This window comes from Dromaius novaehollandiae, chromosome Z (assembly GCF_036370855.1).
Source record: "Dromaius novaehollandiae isolate bDroNov1 chromosome Z, bDroNov1.hap1, whole genome shotgun sequence".
Taxonomy (NCBI): Eukaryota; Metazoa; Chordata; class Aves; order Casuariiformes; family Dromaiidae; genus Dromaius; species Dromaius novaehollandiae.
The window spans coordinates 49,865,841-49,879,927 of NC_088132.1; the positions used below are offsets into that span (position 1 = coordinate 49,865,841).

The 14,087-nt window shown below is 36.2% G+C and overlaps 1 protein-coding gene across 6 annotated transcripts in view; it reads left to right on the forward strand.

The window, feature by feature from the left end:
* The window catches only part of LOC112992054 (cotranscriptional regulator ARB2A homolog), a 274,848-nt gene that overhangs the window by 121,173 nt on the left and 139,588 nt on the right, over window positions 1-14,087 (forward strand). For all 6 annotated transcript variants that reach the window (XM_064501471.1, XM_064501473.1, XM_064501474.1 and 3 more), the window contains one exon: window positions 7,158-7,376. In XM_064501471.1, the coding sequence (XP_064357541.1) occupies window positions 7,158-7,376 (219 nt within the window). The remainder of the gene's footprint in view (window positions 1-7,157; window positions 7,377-14,087) is intronic.

The window sequence follows — 14,087 nt, forward strand, 5'->3', positions numbered from 1 at the left end:
GCGCCTTATTTGAGCATAACTTTCTCAGAGTAATTTTCAACCCCCTTGGTTTCCCTGTTTGTGAATTAGACCTGATAATTACTTATTACTTGTGTGTGTTTTATGAAGATTATTTGATTTACCATTCTGTTTCTGGTACATCACTTTCCAAACGTTGAGTTCTATATAAATCTGAGTAATCTTTTCATTAAAATCTTAGAAAAGTAAAATGTGCACAAAGTTCTCATACCCCATGGAAGCTTCTGCAAATTTTTGTAAGAAAAGAGAGTAAAACAGTTTCACAGCAGAGAGGATAAAACCTTCAGATTACAGGCTTTCATTATAGGAGGTATAGAAACCAGGTCCTCTAAGGTATCATTGAAAGGTGCCGGGCCTTGAGGGCAGCTGTTGAATTCATTCTTTCGTAGATCGTTTGGACCCCAAGTTGTATGTACTCAGTGAAGAGGAGCAGAAAGCATTATTGCAGTCTAGATAGTGATTATGGAAGGGTTATTTGCAGTCCTGTATGCCGCCTGTGTGGTTGGGGTGAATTCATTCCTATTCAGCCTCCAGTGATTTCTACTAGAAAGGCTGAATCTCACGTTAGGGAGAGGTGATGAGGTTGAGGTTTATTAAACAATGTTTGAAGCAGTATTTGAACATGAACTTAATTAGTTTTTATTAATTCACAGAATTAAGTTTATTCTATAGCTTTTTTTAAAAAAAATTTCTCGTATTTCACTTACCATGAGAAATAATTTTCCGCTGAAAATAGTAATGCTTAAAAAGTGCTTAAAAAGGCACAGAAGATCCATATCAAGACCACAGTACACAACTAGGGGAGTAAAATGCTTATAATATGTAGATGTGTTTATTCAGTTTTGGTCTTGGGAACAAGTATCGTGAAACAGGATTACAAATCTTACACATAGACATATTTGGGTTGCTAATTATAGATAGATGTAAAACATGAATTCTTTTCAAAACTTTTCAGCAGTAAAACTCAAAATGTAATAACAGCTTAACTGGGTTTTTTTTAGCCTTGAACACTGATTTTTCTGGCATAGCTGTGCTAACACCAAATTAGCAAATAGCAAAATAAAACACATTAATGGCATGATTTATGGTGAAATAAGATGAATACAGTTCTGCATGCAAATAGATATGGACCTAATGCAGTGAGGAATTAGAAGGCAGTAACAGAAAGGAAATGAAGAGTTTATTGTTTTTATAGCTCTAATATCCATTAAAAGTTAGTAACACAGCAGGTGACAGTTTGGGTAAGTGTAAAGTGAATGTTTTGAAATAAATAGCAGTTGGGTGACCTGGGATGTCAGGGCTCTAGACAGGGGTGTGTGTTTGTCAATATATCCTACATGTTTTACAGACTCCTCAGGGAACAGGGGAAGATACAATTTCACCTTTTCTGTGCCAAAACATTTTAATTATATCTTCTTCCAAGTACAGCGGTTCAGTAACCAAGGAGCTGACATTGATGCATGTGTTGATAAAGCTGCAAACATTCAAAATGAGATTAACAAAGATTTTGAGGAAAGGGTGACAGCTAATTTTGCACAGTATTCTGCATCTAATTCAGGTCAGTGTAATGATAGAATATTTTATAACTGTTGTGTCATCCAGAGGGACTTTTATGATGCTTTGTGTTTTTGAGTGTTTGTGTATATGAAACTATAGTTCTTAATACATCATTCAAACAGGTTATAACTTTTTTATTGAACATCTATTGGTTGTAGCCATAAACAGGAATAAACTTCAGTGCTTAAAAGCAATGTTATATAACCATCTGCATTCATCACAGTGATAGGTTCCTTTTGTCTAATTCACCTTGAAAGTATTGACTTCAGCTGTGAAATGGGACCAAAACTACCATATCCATTTTGCAGCGTGGCTTAATATCTGCAAAAAGATCAGATGGGAAAAGTTATGTTAAATGTATTTAAATAATCAAACTGTAGTTTCTTTATGTTGTGTGAGACCTTTTGAGAACATCTCAATGTATTTCTGCTCTATTCTCCTCCTTCTTTGAAGGCAACTGACATTCTTCTTTCACTTTTCTTTTTGTTTGTGGAATTTCCTTCTTCTCCCTCTCTCTCGCTCTCTTTTTTTTTTATCCACTCACTTCTCCATCTGCTTTCACTTTTGTTTGCTTGGGCCGTCTCTCATCCCAACTTGATAATGAGGAATGCGGTGTGACCCTGACCTCTATCAGCCCATGCGTGACCTTCTGACTCCCCCACGTCACCTTTGACCTTCTCTTTGACAGCTTGATTAATTACCCTGTGTTATGATTTATGAGTAAGTGCTATGTAAAAATAATAGACAACAGGTGGTCCTCTAAAAACTTTTTGTGGCATGTTTTCTTTTCCTGCCTAACTTGATGAGCTATTTTAAGTCGGGAACTTGCTGGGACAATGTGTGTTTGGCAGGAACGCAGCATTTTTACACACTTGGACACCACACTGGAATTCGGAGAGCTAAGAGTTGAGGTGTAAAATATTGGGATGAAAATATTGCAGAGTGTTAGCAGGGTGCAGTTGCCAAAATGTACATAGAGTGGAAACAGAAAACGGAGTCAACTGACATTTCAGGCGTTTCAGTCTCAGGTCACGTCTTGAGAAAATTGCTCAAATAATGGAGGGGGCATTTTTCAAGCTGAGCTGCATCTCCAACAGCTATGTTTACTTTAACGCTTCACTAGTGACTTCTGATTGGTTGTCATGACCTCATCCCGCTGTTGCACCTAGGATGTCGCAATGGTGACATATATGTACCCTTCTCGCAAAAAAGATGGGAAATAAACAGAACATACATCTTTCAAAAAGATGAATGGACATGGCTGTGCCCATTTTAACCATGGGCAGGTTTAAGATCTAAACACTTCGAGTTGCATTTCCCTTGGGGATTAACTCTGATCTTGTTGCAAGCAATCTAAATAGAAATCTGAACTTGAAAAATCAGGTTGATAAGGCTTAGGAAAATGATCTCTTTCAGACTCTCGCTTGCAGCCCGAAAAGATAGTTACACAGGTCAAAAGATTCCACTCCAGCCCCTGACCTCCCTGGTCACATATGGTGTCCCATCTCAGTGGATTAACATGCAGAGCCGAACGCTTCCAGCGCATTATTCGTTTGGCCAGGCAGAAGAGATTTCCCAAGATTGGGAATTTACCTCAGATAGTTCAGGGCTGGTTTTTTTGTTTGTGTGTTTGTTTTTTAACTGTACTCTTACTGTCCGAGGCAAGTATTTTGATATTCGTTCAGTTTCAAACATCTTGCGCAAACTTCCAGGAAGAGGCAAAAGCGCTATTCTGTTTGTGACTTGCATGTTGCCGTGAATAAGGCTCTTCTGCATTTTTCTGACTTTGTAGTAAAGGCATTGCATCTCAGATTTGTGATATTTGTGATTCTTTCCAACATTTCACTTTTTCAGCTTGATTCCTTTTAGTCATCATTTGCTGACTAAATCATAAAACAAGTATTACTTACATTTGTAACTATTTATGAACCTGAAAGTAGAGTTTGCACAGTCTTCTACCTTGGGAAGTAGCTTCTTGGAGAAAGCTAGCAGACAGTATAGATTACATTTTCCTTTTAGCTCATCTTGAAGAATTAGAATTCAAGGAAATATCTGTTAATAGAGTATTTTAGTTTGAAAGAGAAACCATAATTGTGTCCAGCCAACTGGTTGATTAGAGGATGAAACTTAGGTTTATCAGTGTGTGTGCTGGTTATTACATCTCATCGCAGATGTACTAATGGGTGAGGTAGACAAACTTTGACTTCTGGATAACATCTGCATTCTCTCAGATATGCCGTAGAACACTGGGCTCGGCTTGTATCAGTCAGTTGAAGATCGATGGAGGTTCCCCCCCACACGCTGCCAAAGTTTAGCTTTGTACTATAAAATAACTTTTCACTTTACACAGTGGTTTCTCCTTCTGTAGGCAATCTGCTATTACTTACGTTGAATGCATATCTAATGGTTTACAAATGATGACAAGCTTTAAAAATTTTCCTGGATAGCCTTATTTAGTTACAGGAGGGTTCACTGTGTTCGACATTTTAATAACGCTATAAGCTCATCATAACTGAAATTGAGATTTTTTAGTGACATCGTGAGGTACATACTTCTAAACAGATATTTCATTTAAAAAGGTACTTTTTAATGAATGTGGTTTTTGCCTTTGCTAAAAAGTAACCTCGAAGATCACTAGAGCATAGACCACAGATCACTAGATTATAGATCACTAATATTTTGCCCTGTATTAATGTTTGGTAAAGAACTTTTTAAAAAAAAATGTTAGTAGTTTTATATGTTCAGTTTTGCATTGATTTGGTCTCTGTTCAACCCCACTGAGTCTGTGGAGAGGTTTTTTTTAATTTTTTGGTTGCACCGTAGTTTAATGGTGCAGCTATGCTCATATGATATGGATTTTCTAAAAATAAATTGATCTTAAAACCAACATTGTTTACATAGACGTAATTTAGGGCTGAGTATTACTTTTTAATAGAAAATGTTTGATTGGTTAAGGCAGAACAAGAGAAGTTATAATCTGGTGCAGTTTTACCAGTCATTTAGTTTATCCATGTTGTTTTATACATGTTACTATCAAATCTTCTTTCTGGTGCCATTGTTTACATCTTGCAATTTAGGATGAGGTAATTACTGAAGGTGGACAAGGTAAAGGGCAATATGCTGCATCGTGTAAACAAAACAATATTAAAATAGATTATTTTCTTAAAGTCTGGAGAATTGTAAGACGATCTTTTTCCTCAATTTTGGGAAAAATTGTCTCAGTTATTACTTAATTGTTGTAATTGTGCTGGCAGGAAGAGCCTGCTATCTTGGAAAAAATAAATAAATTTGTAAAGGGAGACACGTTATGCTGCTTAAAATATAATTGATAAAAAACCTTTAATTGATTTATGAAATAGTGAATTTAAAAATGGAATCATATTTCATCTGTTGATGTCTGTGTGAAAAATTGACATTGTGTCCTCATAAAATTGGACAAATGAGTCATGTAATTTTCAGTTACATAATCAATAACTTAGACAAATTCTACTTCTTTGATGATTTATGTGTCTGTTTTGTGGTGAGCTTAAAGTGAACACAGTTTCAGATTTCTGTAACACTTGTAAACCTATAATAAATACATGAATTTTGCATTTGGCATTGTATAGAAAGCAAAAAGGATCAATACGGGGAGCATCTCTGGTCCAAATGAGCAGGTCAAGAAGACGAACAACAAACAAAGCATTCCCTATTGCGCGCTAAGCACCAAAGTGCTTCGTACAAAGACTTGTGAAACTCGGCCCCGCTCTGTAGTTAGCAAGCTCAAAAATCACACTTTCATCTGCGGGGCACAGGCTAGTACTATTTCTAAATAGATCTGTTAAGTGGCGCTTTCCTCTGTGATAGATACTGAGTTTGGGGTTTTGAATTTTTTAAGCGGAACCTTCTATGTACAAGGCTTCTCGCCTGCTAATTTACAAGGTGTCCAATAATGGCATGGATAAATTCTGAACTATGTTTTCTTTTGTTTTCTGTTTTCTCTGCTCCCTGCTCCGGCTTATGTATTTTTTTATTTCAGCTCAATTCACTCGGTAGGGAGGGAAGGGAAGAAACATGACAGGAGACCACTTACTCATGGCACAGAGTCTAGTAAGGAGGCAATTTTCTCTTTGGCCTATGGTGACCTTTTTTGACTATGTTCCTAACACCAGAGACAGTGTACTGAATGCCTCTATTTCACCCTGTTTAGTAGAGTGCAACAGTGTCCTTTAACTTAGTTTTGGTGGGAGGAGAAGCTATGGCAGAAATTTGAGAAGGGCGTGAAAAGTTGTGCAGGCACAAGGAAGAGGGGTAGGAACTTCCTTCAAATGTGATTTTAATAACTAGTCGAGTGTGTCCAACTGTAGAAAATCACTAAGTGACAATCTGTCTACCTGACAGTGATCACAATGCATTACAAGATTTTTGAATAGCTTTACAGATTAGAATAAAGCAAGTCCAAATAAAGTATCTTTTGTTGGTGTAGATTTGGTTTACTCTGGTCAGCTAGGTATGCAGACAACTTTGATCTTCTGGCCTAGCCTAAATGCAAAATTAAGCATCAAATAGGAAGCTAGAATAAAGCTGTTTAGTAAGATAATTAATATAGACACTTTCCAAAAGTAAGTCTTTATTTCAAAATCCGCTTTTACAAGACAGCTTGGTTTCGTTGGAACCCATAGTAACTTTAGGGACTCATCTGTTAAATGCATGTGCTTCTCTTTTCTCTCTGCATTAACGATTATAACATTCACAAATAATGCCATTGTTATAAGGGTTACCATCATTTAAAAATCATAATAAAATAATTAGCTGATTAATTCAGGGTTTCTTTCTCATTCATAAATTCCTGTATTTTTCAATCAGCTCATTTTCAGAGGCACAAAAATGCAGCTGGTATGTTCAAAAGCATCCTGCAGATCACAAATTTTCTCTGTGTTTTTGAATGCAGGACATAATCCCAATGAAGTTTTAGAGCAGATTTAAAGAGGTACTTAAAAGTCATTCGCACAGTAAGAGAGCTGACTTGTAAGCAATAGCAGTGAATCAGTTCTGGTATAGATTCATTGTTACTGCCACTATTGGTTTGTGCATGGTATGCTTGTTGTCAGCTAAACAAAAGGTTTTACTATTTTAAATTGTGCTGAATAGTTTTATGTAATATGCATATGAAATCACTCCATCCTTTCTATTATCAAGGTTTTTATTGGCTGGGCATAAACCTTTATATTCATCATTCTGTGGAGTTCGTATAATAGTATTTTGTTTTTAGTTCTAGTACTTTTTTCTGGAAAAAGTCATATAATGTGCTTATAAATAACAACAATATATTAAATTATATTAAAAGTAAAACAGGCAACTTTTCTGATGCTGAGGGATGTGTATATACATAAAGGCATGCGCAAACATGTATTCACACATCAATATTCCTTTGATGACAAAAACGAAACAAGCAGAATATTCTTAAAATATTCTGAAAATTATATTGTGTGAACTTACTGAACTAAATATATACGTTTTTAAGAGCATTAAAGTAAATTCAAAGCATTTTCAAGTATTAAATCTCCCTTTTCATATTCCTTTTTTTGTCTCTTCTAAAACAGGAAGGCTATGGAGTAATAGTACTGAATCCCAATGAGAACTATATTGAAGTCGAGAAGACAAAAGCCCAAGTACAGCTGTCTTCTGATAGCTCAGATGAACCTGCCGAAAAGAGAGAAAGAAAAGATAAAATCCAGAAGGAAACAAAGAAGAGACGTGACTTCTACGAAAAGTATCGAAACCCACAAAAAGAAAAAGAAACAGTGCAGATGTATATTAGAGTAAGTTCCTTTTAGTTTTGTTTGCCTTTCTCAAATAATATATATACGTGTTTACTGTCTGTATTAGTATGCTTTTTTTTTTAAACATAAACATATTACTTTAGATGGCATTCAAGAGTTCATTCAAAGTGCCTGGCTCTTGATTCTATTGATTTTTTTTTTGTCATTTATTGAAAGTGAAGATTTGGAAGAGTTACAAAACATTCCTTTCTAATTTCAAAGTGGGACTTCTAATAAACCCCAGAGGAACTCACTGGTGCTATCAAGACAGAGAATGATTTAAGGAAGACTTTGTAAAAATGATTTTATAAACAGGGGTGTACATAAGAAACATTTTCTACTGCAGCTTAGGCAACGTATTAGCTTCACAACATGTCATGCGTGCATTTATTGTATTATATTGTCTTTTATTGGGAAGGCAATAGTTATAGCCTGATAGTTTTTAACATATTACCTGCTAAATTAATAATGTATTGTAGAAAACACCAGTGTTCATCTTGCGTGGTAGCATATTTACCCTATAATGTATTGTTTTTGTATGAGCAGCAATCCATTGTGTTACAGCTAAACTTCTGAAGACAGATAAAGGCGGAGAGTTATTAATATCTTAATAAATATTTAAGCCAGAATAGTTTGAAAATGGGGTAATGAGGAAACTCTGTCCCTTGCTTTTTTCTTACTCAGTGAACCTTTGCACTTTGTAATGCTACCAGCATGGGATCGTTATAACAGTGCTACCCGAGGATTTCTAATTCTGCAGGGGGCACAAACAATATTATTTGCACTTTGACACATTCTGCTTCATATATATACTATGCATTATACATTCTAGACTTAGTCATGCGATTTCCAAAGCCCTTATTAGGAATTTTGGCATTTTCAGTCAATGGTAAAAACATGTCAGAAATGCCGCAGTGTAGTTAAAACACTAATAATGTGTATGTCTTTCTCATGTGAAATTGATAAAAATCCAGCAAAACAGATGTTAGAATCATTTTAAGTTTTAATGTGTTCCTATTAACTTTAGTTTAAAATAACAATAATTTATAGGAGAAGTACAGCTTTCCTAGCTAGCTAAAGGTTTTGTAACCTGGCTGTCAGAATCATTAATAGCATAAAATATTATTGTATCTTTTGAGAAATGTCTCACTACCGAGTACAGGAAACAACAGGATACACATATATATATTCAAAGTTATCAACAGGGCACTTCTTTTCTCTAGCTGTTACTTTTTATGAGATAAGCCATTCTGCCACCAGTCAGTCCCTGCCTCTTAAGAGAGAAAACCAGGGTACATCAGAAGCTAGTGGATATTGTGTATTCCAGAAATGAGTGTAGTCAGCATGCTGGTCTAGTGTCCCCTTGTTGAAAGCGAACCTTTTTTAGCAATTCCACCTACTTGTGGTTCTCTTGCTTGATGGGGCATGAAATTTGGCTTCAGGAGGTTTGACCCCCAAAACATAAAATGCATGACTCCATACTGTTTTCTTTCTTATGTGAATACATGCCTTAAAGATGACCATTGACATTCCCTTTATTCTGTTTTCTTCAAACCAAAGAGACAAATAGCGTAAGTTTTACTGAAAGTATATGTGGTGGTCTCCTTTCCTTGACAAATTAACTGAAATTGGCTTTTCTGATGCAATTGGTGTTGTATTCTGAAAGACTTTTTTGCTTTTTCTTTAGTGGGCTCTAATACAGTGAGCTTTTTGAAATAGAATAAAAAACACTCTTGTATTGGTACATGGCAGGATAAGTTACTGCAATTCACTTGCCTATCAGTTTCTGAAACAAAACCGGGCTACCTTTCGGGTACCATTTGCTCCGTTGGACAGAACTGTGACAGGTGGTTGCAAGCGGAGCGGTGAATTTAGCCTGCTCTGCTCTCTTTTCCTTTTCCGTGGACACAGGTGTGTTAGTCTGGCCACACATAGCACGTAACAGGCAAAATGGTGCAATGCCATGTTTACAATGTATTTTTTGCCAGTCGTGCCTGGGCACGTAAGATTATGCATGCTCCAGAAAGCACCCTTGGATTGCTCCCTGGGACTTGCTTCCAGGTTTATCTTAGCCACAGGCTGTTATGAGGTATGGTATTAAAGCTGGCTATGGGTACTCTCAAAGGGCAATTTAGATTTGAGTTCTGTTTTTTCTGTGGTATAGACTTTGACTCACTGGGCTCTTGAAGAAATTAAAAAACATACTGTCAGTCCAAAGAAATACTAAATGCCTCATGTTGCCAAGCAGGGCAAACTGCAGCAGAGACTGGGTGAAAACTTCGGTTTCCTCAGAAGGCTGTGGCAAATATATTCATTGAAATACAAACAAGCAAAAAGACAAGACATCCACAGCATCTAATGTTGAAGGAAAATTTGTGTCAAACATACTGGAGAAATTGTTTAAGACTGTTCATAGGTAGAAATAGATAACCTCAGCTGTGTTCACTTAGGGTCGCTAAGATCTGTTGTGATATGATGAGGAAGTGCCTTTTGAACAAAGTAAAGCTATTTGGATGATGCTCTACCTTGTGTAGCTAGACTGTCCAAGATTTGGAGAAATGCAACTCCTCCATTATTCTTTAAGTATTTTCTTTATTTTCATAGAAAAATACAAACACCTGAGGTATTCAAGAGTAAGAGTAGAGCCTTAAAATATAAGATCTCAAATTATGCTGTATTTTCAAACAAAATGAATATAAATAAAAATGACTATCAGAGTATGTAATGTATTAAGCATAGTGCTTGAAAGATCAAAGGACTTATTGTTTCATGCCATAAGTTTCCTTAACTATGAAATAATGTACTTTCTGGCATACATTAAAGCTTGTTAAAGGGACTGATTTGGTCTGGGCAATAAACATCATGTCAAACATTATGGCAGAAAAACCTGCTTAATATGTTTTGTAATAAGACAGAATTTTTTGTTCTTGAAAACATCTGCCAACTGAATTCAAGAGTGAAGACAGAAAATGTCATCAATTCAGTAACAATCTTATAAATTTGGTTTCTTTTTGAGCAATGCAAAGCAAGGAAAAACTTCTTGGTAATCAACATTGACTACAATACTTTATAGAATGATTTAACAAAAACATTTTACTTTTATATAATGTGTTAATGAATGCAAAATGGATTTTAATATTCTCACTGTTCAGATTTTAACAAGCATATTGCCTGCAGATCGTTTTTAAAAGCATCTGTTTTTTAATGTGTTGAATTGAGAACTGAATCAAATAGCTAAATATGTACGTACGTGCTTTTAAAAAACATATTTCTATCCCTACTTATAGATATCACCTAACATTTTTCTTAGACCACCAGAGGCTGCTGCTGTACATATTGGCTAATGCTTCCCACAGAAACTTAGTACCCTAGTCAACCTTCATTTATTACTGAACTAAAGTCAGAATTTGTTGATCTCTAACCTTTTTCTATGGCAACAGATCATACAGGCTTAAAAGTGACATGATTATACTCTCCATCCTCTAAGCCATCTCCCACTCCCTACAGATTCTTACACTGACAGTGTCTTCTCTATGTTACAAGGCACTTAGAAATGTAAATCAGTATTTGTCCCCTTCTAAATAGCATGCACCACTTAAACAGGTATACTGAATGGATTCTGAAATGTAATTGAAGAAAAAATGTAGATCACTTATAATAATAGTAATTTGTAATAATGTCATCGTTGTCACAAGAATTAAAGGATATCAAAGAGGCAAGTATTATAGGAAGAAGTAATATCTTTTATCAGACCAACTGATGGGACGAAGTTTTCTGGACAAGAGGGATAAGCTTTTGCTAGGCCTGTTCCTGGGAATTTTGTCATTTTTTCCACTAAGATGAGCTGTTTAATAAAGATAATTCTCACTGCAAATTTTATTTTTACTATAGTACAACATATAACAGTGCTATTTACACTAGTAGCCTATCAATGGAATTAAATTAATTTTGGATGTAACTTATTTTTTCATAAATAATTTTTCTAATTTTTCGTGAGAGATTAAATAGAAAAGATCATGTGCAACTATTTAATTCGTTTTACTAAAAATGGATATATCAGGATAATGCCTACCAATACTTAGAGAAAAGTGATAACAAGCACGTTTATTAATGCAAGGTTAAATATTTAGTAACTGCTAGTGGGCAGGAAATCCTGGCAAGAGCGTAAGCACCGTTGTGTCCTTTCTGCTTATTGTTCTGTAAGAATGCCACAAGACATTGCCTGCCTTAAGGTCACTGCAGTGTGTCCGCTTGTGCCTGCTGACCTTTACATGCAGCAGATTTCGTTCTGAAGATTGAGCCTTTTCCTGAACGAAGTAGCTTCAGTTCCAGCTAGCTACCTTGGGGATGGCTGCGTGGTCGTTCTTGGACAGATGCAGGCTCCCTTTACCTGCACTGTGACTTGGCAGGGCATGAGCCTGCTCTGATCCAAACTTATGTGACTACATTAGTGTGCTGCTGAGCCCAAACTAATAAGCCCTTTATTCCACCAGAAGAGACAAAATGATAAGCGTTAAACAAACAGCTCCCAAGAGATCAAGGGACATGCTCAAGTTCAGAAGTCGTCTGTGGCAGAACTGGGAATAAGAGCTCAAATATCCAAAGTCTCATTCCAATGTGTACATGATAAGAGCTTTTCTTCCCTACTATAAAGTCTTAATTTCTGTTTTACTTTACTAATACAGCTGAAATAACCTGTGATATTATTTTGTCCATACTTATATTTCAAAACTCATTACTTCCAGAAGAAACTTCTGGTTTTGTGAGTTCTCTTTCACTTCTAAGCAACAGCAAAATCATCCTGACAATGGAAAACTTAGGAGAATTGCTTGGAAACTTCTGTGATTTTCATGTTCTTTCCCCCACATCCCATTAGACTTTCAGAGTTAGAACCAAAGAAACAAACAGACTGCAATTCAAGTGCTGGGGCATAAATGTCTAGTGATATTTTAGATGTCCTGGGGTATTTGGGATGCCTGCAGTGATCTGGCAGATGTGTTACAGGACCTTCAGGAGACCTGCATCCTTCTGGCCCAGCAGCCAGAAGCCAAGTGTAATACTGTAAGGCATCTAAAATGGCACTGGGCACATACAGTTAGACCCCTGAATCATTCCAAAAGTGTCAGATGGGTTTTGAACTCCTATAATAATTTCTGTTTAACAGGAAAAAAAAATAACGTTTCCTTCTATGGACACTACAATGAACAGACACCTTTATATTAAATAGCCAGAGTATGTAGAGTTTAAAATGTAGTACCATTAAATGCCTTATAATTTAGCTATTTAGCTTGTGCAGTTAAATTAGGTATTTTAATAAATCCCGAGTTTGTAGAGACTTCTTACAGTATGTTTTACCTTTATATAACGTGTCATAGAATGGTTCTATTTGTCGCCTTTTCCTTAAGCAAGCAAGAAACCAGAAAAGCAGATAATCACCAAAGGCAGATTTTGCATCTCTTCAAGAGCACCACTGGTTCTTCAGTCTGCCATACCCTTTCTTTGTTCCGCATTTCACAAGTATAGTTTAATCAAAGAAAAGGAATAAATTGGGGCCATCTAGCTTTTGTGTCTTCCATTACGCAATGTCGACAAAATGCGTATTGTTAGATGAGGCTCCTAAAAGTGAGGCAAGCTGTATGAGTTTCCAAAAGAAAGAATCAGCTTGCATCTCTCCTCCCACCATGAGTTCTGTAGTACTCCTGTTGTTCTGAAAAAGAGCTTCTCTTACAGGTCATCCAAGTCATCCTTCCTTTCAGTCAAGATGCAGGCTTAGTAAACCTGGGCAGTTAGTGAGCTGATCGTAAAGCAAACTAGCTCAGCAGAAGGCAGACCTACTTGTTGAAGACAAGGGTGAATAAAATTATTCAAACTTATACTCAGATACTGGCTATCTTTGATTGTGGAGCTATAGCAGTTAAGGACTGAAAAGACCTAGTAGGTCATGTAGGCCATCCTCCTGCCGGTGCAGATTGGTCTCTGTAAGTATCCTTTATCATTTATCAAATAGAATCAAAGGATAATATACGTTTAACTGATATCCAAAACAAGGATAATAACTTCTGACTTACTGTACACAGTTATTGCATATTTCGAAACTAGATGTGGGTGCATTTGGAAAAATGGCAGAAAAATTTTGCAGGAGGTCAAGTGGTAACATATACCCTTTTTGCAAAACTTGGAGATTCTTTATATGTTTCTTGAAAATCAGTTAGCCAGAAAAACCTTCATATAGTGAGAGCTCTACATGCGTACATGGGAATTAACTTCTGTGAGATAAATTTGTTTAGTACCTCTTAGCTATGGGTGATGCTGTTGCAAAATAATTTTTTTTAAGGGAATGCCTCCTCCACTCCTTTCTTCTAAAGATATTTATAGGTATTAAATAGGGTATGTGAGCTGTACCCTGATGCATGGAGATTGGGAAAACATTTGTGGAGACCTAGGAAACGAATGTCAGCAGCCAGGGAACTGGGACACAGGATACAGTACATTCAGGGATGTCATTTTCGCCTGATTTGCTACAGAGAACAAAGTGAAAATTCCAGAAAAATATGAATAACAAATTGTAGCTTTTGGAGTTTAGATAACTATCTGACTGGTAGTTCCCCTGTAGTCTGCTTGGCTCTCTGCAGCAGTAACCACTGCCAAATGTGCTGCAAATAGTGGAAGAAACCATGACATGGAGGAAATGTGGAATAATCTGCCCTGCAA